Below are 18,029 nucleotides of genomic sequence, written 5' to 3' on the forward strand. Positions count from 1 at the left end.
AAATGTTCATGAGAAATCACCTTAGTTTCTTAATAATATCAGTGTATTTTGTTATTATTAACCACTGGGGCGATGTATATATATATATATATATATATATATCACTTCAGCAGATAACTTCACTAGAAACTCACCTTTTCATATATCCTGGAGTTGAAGATAACAGATATGTTTGCTAAATGAGCATAACGTTAAGAAATTTTGTTTTATGTAAATATATGTCAATACTATTGCCTATATTAATCGTTTTTGGTTTTTCTCTACGGAATACGTTAGTACTTGTAATTTTGATGCAAACATTTCGCTAAATAAAGTAATTTGCTTCATAGCGTTGAACAACTAAACGATTCTTCTATATTTTCGTTTTCATTCAGGGAATTTCAACCGCTACATGATGAAATTCGATTACATTCAAGACTTCATCATAAAAACATTGTACAGTACTTTGGATCTGTGGATCATGAAGGAGTGTTTATGATATTTATGGAACTGGTTCCTGGCGGTACGTCTTGTCCAGTGTAATTGTAACTACTTTATTCTAATTAATTTAGAACCCTAACTAAATTGACCTTATAACTCTCTCTGTTTCATATGCTTATCAGCATTGATCAAAAAGCTTAACGCTATATTTAATATTCACGATTATGGTTGAATGATAGATACATTTCTTTAAATGTTTCCGCCTCAATAACTCTTTTTAATTTGATATCACTAACGAATTGAACATTTTTTTGTGAAATGAGTAATCGAATGGTCATTTCAAGTGTTGAATTGATACTCTTTTCTTTGTAGCGTCATTAACATCACTTGTCTCAAAATATGGTGCTTTGAAAGAGGAAACAGTGGCAAATTATTCAAAACAAATATTGGAAGGTCTACAGTATTTAGTGAGTATTTTTTACTAAAACTATGTAATAAGATTCACAATATGCCTTGAATTTAACTTACAAGGAATCATCCTCTACGAACTAAAATATACTCCCACCTCAAGGTAGGTCGCATAAAACAGTTTTTCGTGATCAAACGCAGCTTCAAATCATTAGTTTTACGTATTTAGTGTATTCTGAGACATTCCGAGTTAGCTAACGCATTTATAAGTCAGGATCTGTAAGTTTGAATGCCTAATGTGATATAGACGCTTGGCTATTGCCTATATCCGATATTCAGTATCATATAAAGTTAGTATTGTATGGATTCAGCTCATGACCACTTGTTAAACTTAAAAGAAACACTCGAAATTAATAATTTTTAATTCAATTTGAATAGGTTTTTACGTAGTTAACTAATAAAACAAAACGACAGGTACATCTTAACACAGTTAATAATGGGATATATTTACTCACTGTCGATATCAAAAATTAAAAACATTATATCTACCAGATCGCTCTAATGTTTACCTATTTTAATAATGATTCTTTCATTTTTCATTCGTCCATTGATTTTCTCTACAAGTAATATTTATTTATGTAGCTAAATAAAATGACAAACTAATGTATAAATTCTATAATCCCGAAGTTTTCTAGTATGATATATAACTTCTCAGTACAGTCTGTTTGAGAAATTCCATTATTTTCTAAGCATACTCATTACTTTTCAGTAGTCTGTATCAGAAATAAAAAGAACTGTGTAGTAATTATTAATACAAATAGCACTGCTTAGCCGAAAATCTCAAATAATTAGTTGACTTTCAGCCCCAAACGGTGGACGCAATTTAAGAAAGAATAAAATTGTTCATGTTCATTAATTACCTGTTCTAACAATTATAAGTAATTCAGATGATAAAACAGCTCAATCAACAAACTATTGTGAAAAAATGTCACCACCAGTAAATCAATGAACATTGGTGTCTGATTTTTCATGTTACGATCTACCTCGATACAGTTTTTGCCTTATTTATTCATCTGTTAATACAGAATAATTGAATAAGAAAACTTACATTCATATATCAGTGAAACTTAATATCTATTTTACTAGTGTTACCTAAATACATTTTATTACTTTAATCATATCAATATAGCATAAACGGTCTTATTCAACTATTCAACCAACTTTATTATTTTTAGCTTGTAATAAAATATATTTATACCGCTCATTTTCACTACTAATGATTATCACCATATTATATTTTATTAAAAAAGCATGCAAATCGAATTATTCATAGAGATATTAAAGGAGATAATATTCTCGTTAATATGTATAAAGGTGAACTGAAAATAACAGATTTTGGAGCATCAAAAAGACTAGCAGGTTTGATTCCACGAGCTCAAACATTTAAAGGTAGGTAAATTTCATGCCATAAATATTTGACAAAAATTTCATTGAAATAATGAATGTACTGACAAAATTAATGTCACTGAAATTTCAACCTTATTAGAATGCTTTCTTAGTATATGCACTTGTATTCAGACTAACAGTCTCTTAAATTATATTTTATACTAATTTGTTCAGAAATTTGTTTATTCCACGGATGAACCTTACCAATAAAATTCAGAAAGTACTAAACAGCTATTTTATCCTAGTATGGGACTAAGTAGTGCTTATCTACGACCAGCGACTGGAATCAGGACTTCCCGACTTCATGACGAGCGCTTAAACTTTATATCTATTGGGTTACATTGTTAGCTTTATTCAATTTAGCATAATAACCCATTATGTATTTTGCAAAATACAATTTATGATACAAATAATGATGGCATACTATAAACTATAAAGAAAACAAACCGCAGCCTCTTGATTATCAGTAGATTAATGAAAGCAGCTATTCAGGGAGTAATGAATGTGTTCACAATTAAAATTATTGACAAGCGAGCTATTATACTACAACAAAATTATCAAAGAAATTAGTGATAGGAATTATGTTCTTGAAGTTTTACAACCCCCAATTTATTCAATCACCCACTTGTCGATCAAATTCGCCAAGTTTAATATTGAAATATTTTTAATCATAGAACTATGTGCCTTTTGGTAAATCAAAAATTTCACTATGTATTTGATGAGCCACAGAAAAACTATATCATTTATTAAGAGAATAATCAAGTTTTACTATCTGTGAATTTATTATATCTATTGACAACAGAATAAAAACAGATAAACAGGGATCTTGAATCATCATCATCATCATCATCATCATCATATGATGTGAATAACTATGGAGAGAAAAAACTTATCTAATAATTAATTCAAATGTAATTTATCAATCAGCTGTTCGAAAATAATTTAATCAATCGTTTGTCATTCCATTAAAACGAAAAACATTTAAAAATGATTTTGCTGACATAAATTTTAATATTAACCAAATTTCTGAATCATTGTTCTTTATTTTATTCACTATTTGAAAAAAAGCCAAAGTAAATTCATTTTCTAGGTATCAGCTTCTTGAAAATTATTCGTATTGATAACCAATAATCAACAATGCTAAACAATTAATTAAGGTGACAAAGTTTATCAATTAGTACGTGTATATACTTACATATCCATATGTAAGATCATTGGAATGTATATCAAGAAAACAGGTTAAAGTATTATATACCGATAGCTTTGAGTTAACCATTCGGAATTAAGATAATAGCTCGATTATTTTGCTCAAAGTTTTAAGTGCAGAGATAGACGGAGTTTGTGTTATTATAAATGAAGTGAAAATCAACAATATTTGGTTTTTGGAATATTTTAAATCAATTAAAATATCTATGATACAACGATAAAATGAATTTTAAATGGTGCTTAAATTACATGATATACCTGCTTCTATGGCAAATTATGCTTTTACCAGAACTTACTTACTTACATATGCCTGCCAACCACCCCCTCAAGGAGCATAGGCCGCCGACCAGCATTCTCCAACCCACTCTGTCCTGGGCCTTCCGTTCTAGTTCCACCCAATGATTGTTCATTCTTCTCATGTCTGTCTCGACGTAATGTGCTCTTTGGTTATCCTCTTCTCCTTTGGCCTTGAGGGTTCCAGGTGAGGATTTGCCTTGTGACGCAGTTGGGTGCTTTCCTCAATATGTGTCCTATCCACTCCCAGCGCTTTTTCCTGATTTCTTCCTCCACTGGGATCTGGTTTGTTCTCTCCCACAGTAGGTTGTTACTGATAGTGTCTGGCCAACGGATCCGAAGTATTTTGCGTAGACAACTGTTAATAAACACTTGTATCTTCTGGACGATGGCTTTCGTAGTTCTCCATATAGTAGAACTGTCTTCACATTTGTGTTGAAAATTCTGACTTTGGTATTACTTTTACCAGAAACAAATTAAGTAAAAAGTTTATTATTTAAAATTCGAAAATTAATAGTAGTTGTTGAGTAGTTACAAAAGATATGAGTTTACATAAGTTATGGATGATTGATAATCACCCGATGAACAAAAGATTAGTTTCAAATCGGACAACAATAATTGATAAAGACTGTCTGATTAGGGTTCTCGCGACTTTCGTAACCAATAGTTAGCAACGTTGAATGATAAGTTTCAGAGTCAGTCACAACGATGTCGATCAGTTTACTCTTTGTCATATCTTCGATCCTGAGCTTCTACTTCTTGAATTCATTCTTTCTTCCCGAATCATATAGTCTATGACTAATTATTCCTACAACCACTGTCGTGTATGCTGCTTATGCTGACAGATATAAGTAGTACGTAGCAGCAATAGAAAGCAGAATATTAAGACGGGAAGAAAAGGGTGAATAGGAAAGCAATCAAAAGAGCAACAGAATTATATAAAGGATAATGCACAAAAGCAGTACAAATGTATGATTTTCATATTTTAGTAGGCTATTGTGTGATTTTGCATTGGACAATAATTCGGTTTACCTTACATGAGTTTCGTTCATTACATTAATATAACTACTGTTACTATTTCTACTACTAATACTACTCTGTAATTTGTCTTAGTGATTTAGTCTTGCTTTAGTGACGTGGTATGGGTACATAAGGCAATGCATTTGCGAACTGGATTGACTGAATACTTGATGATTTTGTGCTCAGGAAAATCACTTGGTAATAAATCGATGACTGTTTCTTTCTGGACGCATAAGTTTAAGCTTATTACTACTTAGCACTTTAACGAAGAGCATTTGAGTTGTTTCTATCTATAAATTATTTTGAAAGTATCATAACCGTCTACAACACAATTCAATAACTCTAGTTTGCGTTCAGAATAACCCTGTCTATGTTGTCGTAATTGACATATTTTACTGTTTTTAATGTCCATTATTTAAGGTACTATGCGCTACATGGCACCAGAACTTATCAGGGGTTGTTGTGGATTTCCAGCTGATATATGGAGTTTTGGATGTACTGTTGTAGAAATGTTGACAGGAAAACAGCCGTTCAGTGAGGTAATAATATGTAAACAAATATTCTGAATCAATTTATAATTTGATGAAGATAAAAGTCTTTCCAAGCCAACACATAAACCAAGGGTATAATTCAACTTATTCAATATTTGCTGTGATTAGTAAGGTTTACTCACAGCTTGTATGAACAAGTTCAACATGGCGAAATTCCAAGATCTCATTAACATTTATAGTTTATATACAATCAGATAATGACAATTTTTAACTAACATTTCTTTGAAACTGTTCACTTCTGATCAGGTATATTCAGCCCATAAAGATTAAATTTGTAACCACAGCGCACAAAACTAGTTACAATACACTACTTACTGAATGTGATTAGAAGTAAAGCTTTAAGTAGGCGTTCTGTACTTTTGTTTACTTAACAGACAAATGTTCTAGTCCCTCCCATCAGTGTATAGAACGTAAAGCATTGTTGGAAATCTCCCTTAGTATGAGTACTCCGACTAGGCGTCAAGAATGTTTAGTACAAACCGAATACGTGAAAATTTACATCACATAGTACCATTCAAAAAAGTAGTGTGCTCCAAAGTGAAAGGTCTTTCATACTAAGAATAGGCGGTGTATGCTCGTCAGCGGATTGGTTATACCATTATACAACCTTTGTTTAAAGAATAAGTAGTTTAACGTATAAAGCTGTAAAACCAGTGGTGATATAAACCAAATGAATGGTATTAGTACAGATCTACATACCCTCTGATTTTCTATTAATGTTAAATCCAAAAGTGATTAATGTTTATTTCTTCCTTGGTAGCTATCGTCAATCATTTTTACTTAACAATTTATTCCCTTCTGAGTTTTCTTCTGTTTGACTCTGAAGTGAAGTCGTAACTTCTTGTTTTGTCGTTTTTAAGACTTCTTTAAATAACAGTTGGTTTCTGCTATGGTCTCATCTGTAAGGATATTGGTAATCAGTACATTTACAGGTGACAATTAATAGATTGACTCCCTTTAGATCATAAACTGCGTATCATTTAAAGTTCTATGGTTGAAATTGCATCACTAGTTTCCATGTCATTTGGTTATGTTCTGGTCTTCTTTGTGATGTTTCTATAGATTAAGCTCATAACATAATCTAAAGATAACGTCAATTCAATTCGTAACGTGTAGTTTCTAACGAAATATATCCAAAAATCTACTACTTCAAGCCATACAGTAGGATGTTAAAGTAATCTTACAAACACATAAATGAGATGTACAGGTAATCAAATAATATCCGTAATACCAAAGAACAACTCTACTTAATCCTACTTAGTTCTCCGGTCAAACATTACGTTCCAACTGAATCAAATGGCAGATGTTAGGTAGCAATTAACCGTTTCTATACTTACGTAAACGTTAAAACTTATAGAAACTTTATTTATAAGAAAGTAGCATTTTTGTTTTAAGTAACCCATCGACTTCTATGAAACTCATACTTAAAACAAGATCCTGATTTTGTTAATCAACTGTTCAATTTCAACCATAAAAATGTAGTGAATGTGATCAATTTTTGTGCTTAAGACTGCATAACTATTTTTCTATAAACTTTCACATCTTTTATAATTACTACTTGTATATAGAATAACGAAAGGAAATCTGGATCTCAATATTTTACTTCTATGTGCGCTTTTGGTTTAAATCTGTTGAAGTTACATATAAACACAATTGTGAATCCATCACTCATACTAATTCCCATGCTTGTTTCAGCATCGCTGCTTGAAAATGTGGGTTAACTTTATCTTCTCATCTATAATCGAGTTAACATTAAGTCTACATATTCGACTAAACAAATATGAAGAAGAAATAACATGACAATTTAAACACCACTTATCCAAAACTGAAAGCACATAATTTTCATAGTCATTCCACTTACTTTGAATGTCTTTCTTTGGTTTATGTACATTATTTATAATTTCATCCACTGAAGACCAAGTTTTCAAGTAATCTCAATGATAGGAAATAAATTTAACAAGTGCATAAAAAATAAAACAAGTGAACATGATGTTACAATATGATGAATACGTACTAGTGTACTAAAAAGTAATATGGACTACCGGAAAAAGAACACCGATTGTCCATAATTTAGAATAGTTTGTCACTAATAGTACAATAAAAATAGATTACCAAAGATCAAATATATGAACCCGATGAGATCTCTGTTCACCAACGAAAAACCGGATGTAACGACAATAGACTGTCTTACTATACAGAAGTAATGTTTGATCTTTTACATTATTAGGCTAAAGGAATCCAGTAGCATATATATTCAATGCATTCCACACTTATGATGAGACCAGAAAAACAATTTATATCTAGAGTTTTTCAAAACCATATCAATATAGCTGTTAATGGACTTAAATAACATTGATGACTGAAGTAACGCTGAAGTAATCACCTCCATTTGTTGAAGTAGATCTTAATAAGTTCGATAATTTATGCATCTTCATATTCTGCTTTCTTTCGTGGATTTGGTGGGCTTTATTGATACAACTGTTACTAGCTCCAATTTGCCGATCAGTCAATATTCGACATCTAGACCAGTTGTCTCATATTTTTCCCTGAGTTCACACAGTTTATCTATTATATTCAATTATGTTTCTTAGTGTGAATTTTTGCATTATCATCCTGAAATAATACTTGATTCATTCATACATACATATTTTGAATAGTCTTGAAAATTAACGGAATTTGCTCCCTTTTAGTTTTGTAGGAATTTTCAATACTTCTCTCTATTTCACTTCTTCGACTGTCTTTCGTTTTTTGTTCAAATTAGCTTGGGAATGCAATGACTGCTCTCTATCGAGTTGGTATGGATTTGCAACACCCCAAGATCCCTGATGGAGTTTCAGTAGCTTGCAAAAACTTCATACTGAAAACATTTATCATAGAACCATCCAATCGTGCTAGCGCTAATGAACTGTTATCAGATCAATTTATCCTAAGGTAATGGAAATTTTCTCAATATAAACCGAACTAGATTCTCATCAACGATTTATTAACACTACATTTGAAACATTAAGCATGTTGTTATATATTCTATCTACAAGTAAAGTATTTTGAAATTTTAACAATATCATTTTATTATATACATATATATAATACCATCTCAGTTTATAAAGCTGGCAATTAATTTCATACAACATCTCACCACTCTATGATCATTTATTTATATATAAGAGATGTGACAAAAAAGAGGTAACATTTAAAGCAACATGATTTCTGATCAATATTATGCAGAAATTATGTTCTGAATTTGTCTGTTCTTTTATTGACCTAATTCAATATGTTTCATATGTTTGATATTTGCATTAGATTATCTTTGCTATATTTCGTGTGCCAAGATTTCCTTGTTTTTAGTTTGGCTAGCATGTTTAAATCTTTGTTATATTTGTTATGTATGTGAACAGCTACATTGTGTTATCGTAACTACTAGATTGATCCCTGATTAATTTGAAGTGTTTGGTTTTGAGCAACCTGAGACTTCGACCGAATGATAATCAATAGAATAGTTATTTCGTGAACTAAGTAGATAGCTACTGCATGTTTTCCTAGAAAGCTGTATAATATTTTCAAGGTTTTTTAACTGATTTTGAAGTGGTTGAGCGCGTTTACCACTTCTCTTATCTTAGAATTTTCACCAGCTCTGTTGGGTTGGTGTCTAAAAGAAACTCAGGATCTATTTCTCAAATCCCGCATGGCTTTTACAAACTTATATCACTTGCATTATGAGTCCGATATCCGCCTGACAACAAGTATGCCTATAGGCTTCACAGAAGTCTTCTCTGTGTTACTCTGTAGCTTATAAACATGGTCTATGACATGTAATGACATGCATAGGCTGAAGATTCTCGATCATAAGTATCTTTGAAAAATTATTCGCGTTTCCTGGAACGAGCGAGTGGGCAATAATGAAGTTAAGCATAGAGCACTAGGCGATGGCGATAAATCTGTTGATGAGGTAAAGAATGTTCATTTACGGAGATGCCTATGACAAATGCCACGTATGCCTGACCACCTCCTTCCTCAATAAGCGGCGCCCATCAGTGCAGAAGTAGGTTTAAAGAAATCTATGAGAGGCCAAACTATGTCAGCATTAATCCATGTACACATTGACTGTTAAGTTGAGCTATGTTGGTATACAAAGACTAATTTGGTTGATTCTTCTCCATATATAGAATCAGCTGATAATTTGGTTCATTTCTTCAAATAATTTCCATAATCTAACCACTTTTTATTAAATTTAAGACAATTAGTCGCTTTTAATTGATAACATTAGAAACAATTATCTTTTCATTGTTATAGATGAACGTCATTATTTCTAACTGTAATGCGTTTCTAATTGTTTGTAGTAGCTTGAGCACAAATCCCCTTATACTAAGCATGTGTTTCTAAAATCTACCATAGATCCTAATATATATAATATGTGTTTAATCTTTTGTAGTATCACATTCATTCAGAGTAAACATTTATAAAACCAAAAACCAATATAAGTTTGTTTTATTTAAGTAGCTTAACAATGAACTAATTAGTTTTTGTTGTTTTTATTTGTATTGGAATAATCTTTTGATTAGAGTTCCTTGTTCTTTTGTTAGCAGGATTCTCCTTGAAAATTCTCCTTTTAAATAACAGTAGGAACCATAAACGTTTATGTTTTTTTAAGTCGTTATCTTATTTCTGATCTTTTTATAAAATATCCACTTAGTTTTTGAATAGTTTGTTTAAAATTATCTTCAGCTACCTCCCGTGATTGTTCATCGCATACTTCCACTACTGCCTCTTCAGACTATATGATACTCAGGATTTTCCGAAAACAATCTTGTACGTATGACAATTTTTCATGTATATAGAAATTAGTTATATTGTTCGTGATTGTATTCGATCACAGGTTGAAGACATTACCCTATGTTGCACCTTATATATCTAAATGGTTATTGTTCGACAAAACTATGCGTTACTCATTAAACCCATACATACTGACATACAAGACTCAATCATCACGTTAATTATCTCAATTAAATATAAATTCACAGGTTTTTCAAATAAAAAAGGAGAAAACTTACGTAGCTGAACTAATGTTGTTATAATGAAAGCATATACCTTAAAATAATAAATCGTATTATAGTACAGGGATGCTTCCATGATTCATCTAACTGTTGTACACAATAATCCGTTTAAGCACTAAAGTTTATACATAATCAGCATTGACATTTCTATTCTTTAAAATATGCCAAATTTTTGAAAATTAACTGTAAATTTTAGCTATGACATAAATATCCCTATTCACCTCATCTACTTACGAGTAGTAAAATTAGTTAATTGTAATAATTGAGTCACAATTCTTTATTTCTGGTCGTCGCGAACATTGTACCTTCAATTTGATGTCGAGGATTCATGTCTCAGATTAAAGTGCAAACTGCTAATATTTTAAGTTGTATTTGGATAAAATTAGGTATGCTTGGTGGTTATCAAAGGTTGTCTTTTCATTCACTGATAAAATCTTTGTTCTTGCTCTTTTCAATATGCCTGATTACTTCGAATAATTATTTTTCGCAAACATTATGTACTAAGTTGGCTCTAAATGACTAACAAAAAGTCACTGATTCAACTAATGACTCTAAAAGCCTTTGAAAATCTCTGATATATCAATATGGGTTACAAGATATAGGTGTCAATTAATTCACTTGAATCATTTCAGAAAATGCCTATATTTTATTAAATAGTTTTGTCACAGACATCCTACTAGAAGTAACATTTTAATGGGATAAAAGAAAAATAATTCTACTTGAAATGATACTCTATCGATTTCTTATCGTTTGCAGAAATAGTTCTACTAAATCGAACTTCCAAACAAATGCGACCAACTTAACACTGTGTAACAATGGGAATTTCACATCCATTCTTACCAGTATATGTGTTCCTCGTTATTCTGTAGTAATACTGCACCTCATGTGGATGGAAATAATTAAATTTGTTTATATTTGCACACTATACGTAATATGTTTCTCGTAATCAGATTGTTGAGCTCCTAAAGAAATATTTAAAAATCATATATTAACAAACTTATATCAGGTATTCATCTCTAAATGATAGAAAACATTTTCAAAAGTTTTTTCTATAGACTCTACGTTTTTCAGGAGAAGTAAAAATAGATATTTTACTTATTTCATGAGTTGAAATTCGTAGGAGATATTGAGACTAGCGTAAATATTGATCATTATTACGTAGACTTGATGTCACCTCAATCAACATAGTTGCATCCATTCTCTAGTTTTGTCTTGAATCCTAATTCATTTGTATTTTTCATTACTTGTTTTTTTAATTACAGTTCGGTAATTTTGTTTGACATTTTGAAAACCTCCAGCATAATTGTTCGTATTCTTCTCTTAAAAATCCTTTGTTGTCTTCTTTTGATCAAGTTTTTAAACTTGTATTTGTGTCCAACTCAATATATATTGATAAGTACATCCTTAAAATAAAATTTACCATGTCTAAATACTAAAATATTTCAGTGTAATCTTTATAACTTATTATTACATTATGATCAATAAATTAACTTTTCTCCAACCGCTTGGTTAATTATATTTACAGTTTTACAAAATTAAGACGACGTAAACCAGTGGGACTAACACACTCTTCAGGTAGGTAGTTCGTTTACTGCTCTAATATACTATAGTGATCATAACTGTATTTAGTTATATTTTTAGGCTTTTTCTTATATTGGTCAGTATTTTATTCTGACAGCGACTCAATAATCTAAGTAATACCACTTCGAAACTTCAACTAAAACTACTGTTTAGAACTTTGGACAATATTGCATTTACAGGTTGCCATTATTTACAAGAAGTAAACTTCCCCAATTCTGTTGACATTATATAAGAAGTATATATATATATAAGGAGTATATAATTAGTTCATATAAGGGTTTCTAAGAATTCCCTAATTAACCAATCTCCCAATTAAAAAAGATGAAAATTTTTTAACTCTAAATCAATGAAAATGTTTGTAGTTAAAAAATACATTTGCTCTCAGTGAATATGAATGAAAACATTACAATAATCATCTAATAATGATTTGAAAACTATGCGTAAAATTTTAACTCAAATTACAATAATAATTTAATAAGAATTTAAGTCAAATAGCTAAACTTGAAAATAAAACCTTTGAATAATTTATTTTAATGATGAGAAATGGAAGTTCAAAAGCAACCTGTCAATGAGAAACTAGTCAAGCAAAAGTACTTTATTTGTTGTTGTTTTTTTAATTTCAATATGTAACGTTTGAATTAATACTACTGATTAACTGCTAATGGTAATACATTCATTAAATATAGATTTTTTGTAATCAACAGTAAGCCACATTTCGTGAGGGTTAATAATATCGCCTAAATGATCACATAAACATATAAGGCAATGCTTAAATACGCAATCTACAGATTATTTACTAAACCATCGTTTTATTGTTCTATTTATAAACTGATTATAAACTAAAAGCTAGGTTTAAACTTCTTGACAAAAAATCAAAACTGGCAAAGACAAATAACTGATTGAAATTGAAAAAAGATATCGGTTTCAACTTACTATTTAAAGATTGGTGTTTTTAAAAGTAGTTATGTTTCTTACCTTAGTAAATTGATGATGTTCCATGCATTTAAAAAAAATTAACACTATATTTCAGTAGAAAATTCTTATTTCCTGAGAACTTGTCAGCATCGACATTAGTATAATTTTTAAATTTTAAAGCTATCAGGACAAAATAAGCCAATTGTTGGAGTCATTAGGAAGAAGATCGTGTATTAAACTATGTTTTCTTTTATTTGATATTTGTTAAGAATGAATATCTACGAGTGTAACATGACCAATAGAGAGATACTTTAGCATAGAGCTATTCAGGGTATGGTTAACCTCCTCCAAGACTATTATAGTAACACCAATTCATTCCTCAGCAGTAACCAATATCAAACCACTTAGAGTACATATACGTTAAGACTGGATTCCTAGAATTTAATTTCACTAAAGACTTCACAATTGATATATATATATCACTACTCAGATATTAATTAGTAAGAAGTAAGTATTACGACTACAACAAACGTCAACTAAAAAAAATTAAGATAATAAATTTCATTCATCACAAAGAAAAAAACACAGTAATTCCAGTTGAGTGCTGTTCATTAGAAATTTACTAATTCACAACTGAACTATCAGTTTCTAGAATGATGATGTTAGAAACTGTGTGAAACAGTTGACTTCATCTTAAAACCATTTTGTTGCTTTTTATAACAGAATTTTGTATTATATTATTAGATAGTTGTATATTTATACATTTTGTTTTACTTAATACTTCAGACAGGTTCCGGCCGTCAAATAAATTCTATCAACCTAACTGTAAATCATCTGAAGCAGTTCTAAGGTAATTAGTTTTAAATGTCAATATTTATTAACCAAAAGCAAATAATTCCCCTCTTTTTATTCACATGCCATAAACCGGTTTAATTTGATGAACAACAGGAGTATTACAAATATTTCAGTATCTGTTTAGGAAATAACTGAAAATGTTATCTTATATAAAGTACACTATTATTTCGTATGTAAACCTTAAGAGTTAATTTTCACAAACGGATGTTTATTTAAGCAATCATAGAGTACTAAACATCTGATTTTCTATTTGACTCTTTCAAAACCAACACTATTAATTAATTCTTTAAGAAAATCTAAATTACCTCTTCATATAGTACTTTCTCCAAGTAAACTGACTACAAAGTATACCTCATTTAGTATTGTATATATTTATTCAGTGCTTTCTAAATTGTTAAAACAGATATATTGATAATCTTATTGCATAAATCTTAAACATATAATAATCTCATTTATTAAATATAAGTAATATATAATTATATTTATCGATTATTGAGCATCAAAATGGAATCAGAAATTTATTATTCAATCTTATCTCAAACTAGTAATTAGAAGTACAAGTGTTTTAGTTCTATTTTATATTACTTCATACAATTAAGTAAACTGTGAACTAGTTGATATTATCTAATCAAAGTAGAATAAAACTTATCTAAATAGTTTAATAACAAACTACCTTAAGATAATAAAATAATATAATAATAGTTCAGAAAATTACTATTGAACTTAATAGGTAGATCAATAAATAAAGTAAAAATGACTATGTGCATTTGGAATAAGTCCATTTATGAAATATTTTCTTAAATACAGTTAAACAGTTTGTAAATTATTTACGTAATGCATAGGTTTATACCTGTGTTTTTCTTCAGTGGATAACTAATTGTTACAGTTTATATCATGGATTAATATTAGTTAAACAGAAAGCATTGAACACCTGTTTCATCTTATTGTGAAACTTCTGAGCAATACACATCTACGATTCTACCACAAAAGTAGAGTCCACGATGTTTGGTCTCGTTCTAACGCGCTTAAGCTCTAGACCACTGAGACGACATCCAGCGATTTTCATGTCTAATTTAGATCAGTTCTCGACATTAAGCAACCATCTTTCATTACTTGTAGTCGACAACCATCTCACACACAACATAGCTCAGCTACATTGAAAGGAACATTTAACTCTGTGAATAGGATATTTTACATGAAGCAACACTAATCAATGTAGCTTCATTCTCATAACCATGTCATTTAATCACTAGAATTTAGACCGAAAAATACAAGTGGATTTGTTTTTTTTTTATCATAAACAACAAATAACAAGTTAATCAAACATACATAATCATAATCCTAAATATGGCATACTCTAATTTCAGATCTTTGTCAAATATATCAAATCAGTCAACTTCTCCAGTGATTATATCTGGTTCGGGTAAGTTATGTAATGTAATATATTATTCAGTATGAACACTGAAGCAAGATACTAACAAACTTGGATAAACTACATCCATTTATTTGTTCCTAGCAAAAGTTTAAGTGTTTTGTTGTATTTGTAAATAGAATAATATATAAATAAACTGAAAAGTAACTTTTGCTCACCAGCTTCAACCGTATGAACAAACACTGAAAACAGGAATCACTAAATTGTCGACCATTGTCCCGATTCAATTTTATTCTTCAACTTCTATCCATAATGCCCTATTCGATATAACCATGGAACCTTATAGTTAATAATGATAAGTTCCATTAAGTTCAGTATTAATGGTCAACACTTATCTTTATTTTGTTTTATAAAGTTATAGGGCAAACATCTCAATCTATCATCATTAAAATAATCATTTCTTCAGAATATCAATGTGAAATAATTCAACTTGTTAACTTTTGAATAAAAAACAGTATTACAAAATATTGATATTTTAGTAGTAAACCAAGAACATTTTATAAATTCATGCTGTGATATTTATGTGTTAATAGTCATTGAGACTTATATAAAACTAGATTATGTCTGTATACAAATACAAAAATGTGCCAACATTGTTTATAAGTACCAGCATTCGTATAATGTCATTATAATTGTAATTTATCTCTTTGTTTAGTTACAAAATTCATAAAGAATCTACTTATTAAAACCAATTTATAACTGCCTGTTATAAATTCAAGATTTTCCATTGAACTTGGCTATCCATTTGAAACATTAATTTGAATTTAGAACCTGATCAGAATTTTTTGGAAAGGAAATTCTTCATTCAGTTTGTGATTTTATTTAGCTAAAGAATGCCATACAAACTAAGTCAGAATCAGTAATCATGAGAATAAATGAGTTGACTTACGAAAAAGAATGTTTTGAGCAGGCATATAAAATATACTGTTTCGATTACATTTATCAGTATAACGGTCTTTTACACTTAGTTTTCATTCAGGAAAAGTAATAGAATAATATTACTATGATAATTACGGACTTGTAAATTCATTTTTTAACTATTTTATTGTCTTATCAAGTTTTAGTAAAAGCACATAATTTGCATAATGCACCACACATTAGTTTTTATTCACATTGAATTGAGTTGTTCCACAACTTTTAGTTGTTAATTATTCGAAAAGTTAACATGTTAGTTTAAAATGTCTCTTACAGTATTCATGAGAATATTAACTAATACCCAAAATGCAAGTTTGAGAACATAGCGATTTCAACACAACATATCTGTTGGTTAAATAAGAAATGACCATATTAATTCACCTGTATTAATTAATATTACGCTTTAAGTAAACTACAATATTATGTATATCTAGTTTTCCTAATAATATTTTTAGGACGAAACGAGGAAATGTTATTTTATAGCTTCTCATCAGCTGCAAACAGTCTATAACTACAACAGATAATAAAAATAAGAGTAGAGGCTTGATATACTCCTTGGTTGATGAATTTGAGGCGAGAGCTTGAAGAAAGACAGCAAACAGGAAGAATATAACAAAATTCAACCGTTCACACTAATGAGATTAACACATACCTGCAGAGTTAGGCAAGTGAATTCATAAATATTAATAATAGGGAACTTCAACTCTATTACAAGTTGATATTCATTTAAAATCATTAAGTCATATCAGAAACCATGGAAAAGAGATCATGTTTGTGGTTTATCAATAATTCATAGTTTTTCATTATAAAAGCTGCAGATCATGAGCTAATCCATACATAGTGGTAGTTAACTCGAAACAGTTCAACGTTACAGAGCTTTCTTTAGTGTTATAAATTTTCAATTAATATTAGTCACTCCTGAGTTGGATGCTACACATTTTGAGTATGTCCACCCATCACCTACTCCGGGTTATCATATTCACTGGAATGTCAAGCAGCTTACAAAGCGATTAGGGGATCCCATAATTAAATAAGGGATCAATTAATTCAGCTGTCGATCAATAAATTAAACTACGTTTGGAGTTCCAAACTTCCTGGTTCTGATTCAAAAGGCGATCTTGAGTAACTGTTAGTAACCTTGGGTAATATATTCCAAAATCAGTTTCTAATTTTCGTCCTTATCATTATTTTTATTATTCATACTCCTTCATCCCATTAATTTACTATCAGATTAAATTCCTATGTTTATTTTTCTACTATCATTGATACTTTTTCGATTCCTTTACATTTCTCCTTGTTGATTTCTTCTATAAATGTATTGGTGAAAGTTGTAAAAACTTGGTCTGATACAAGATATTATCAAATCCTGTATGTTTTTTAATTGTTTATTAAGTCACTGATGAATACTATCAATTGAATTTTTACATATTACCTTATTGAATAATTACTTTGTTTTTAAAATCAAAATAGTAAGATTCTCTATAGTGAGTTAAGAAGATATTTTCTTCTTTGATATGTGTATCACAGAAGTTTCCAACATAAATAGTCATGCAAATGCTCATTCTGAATAATCAAGTTCTAGGCTACAAATACACCTAATTTATAGGCTCAAATAAATTATAATCTATTACAATTTAAAGTATATTAAGTTAAAGAAATATATATTTGACTAATTTTTTTTATCGGTATTTTTCCCCTGTATTTAATTTGTAAAGTTTTAAAAATATGTCTTACATTAACTGTCCTACTCTATTTTTTCATCTTAAGGCTCATGGGGAAGTAAAAGTAATCGTTTGCTAAATGTAATTCACAACAGTAATTCAATTTTGTCAGAAAGTGAAAAATCTGACAATGATGCCTCTTCCGTATTTTCAAATGAATCCTTCCATCAGTTTAACTTAAAAAGTAAGTCATTATTTATAAAAAAAAATATTG

The 18,029-nt window shown here is 29.7% G+C and overlaps 1 protein-coding gene across 1 annotated transcript in view; it reads left to right on the plus strand.

Annotated features, from left to right (window-relative positions):
- Positions 1–18,029, plus strand: part of MAP3K5 (Mitogen-activated protein kinase kinase kinase 5) — a 64,160-nt gene that overhangs the window by 33,079 nt on the left and 13,052 nt on the right. The window contains exons 16-24 of the mRNA XM_035732654.2: positions 375–502; positions 793–887; positions 2,139–2,277; positions 5,215–5,333; positions 8,107–8,276; positions 11,922–11,971; positions 13,679–13,742; positions 15,115–15,170; positions 17,862–17,999. Of these exons, the coding sequence (XP_035586091.2) occupies positions 375–502; positions 793–887; positions 2,139–2,277; positions 5,215–5,333; positions 8,107–8,276; positions 11,922–11,971; positions 13,679–13,742; positions 15,115–15,170; positions 17,862–17,999 (959 nt within the window). The remainder of the gene's footprint in view (positions 1–374; positions 503–792; positions 888–2,138; positions 2,278–5,214; positions 5,334–8,106; positions 8,277–11,921; positions 11,972–13,678; positions 13,743–15,114; positions 15,171–17,861; positions 18,000–18,029) is intronic.

The sequence above is a fragment of the Schistosoma haematobium genome, chromosome ZW (assembly GCF_000699445.3).
Source record: "Schistosoma haematobium chromosome ZW, whole genome shotgun sequence".
NCBI lineage: Eukaryota > Metazoa > Platyhelminthes > Trematoda > Strigeidida > Schistosomatidae > Schistosoma > Schistosoma haematobium.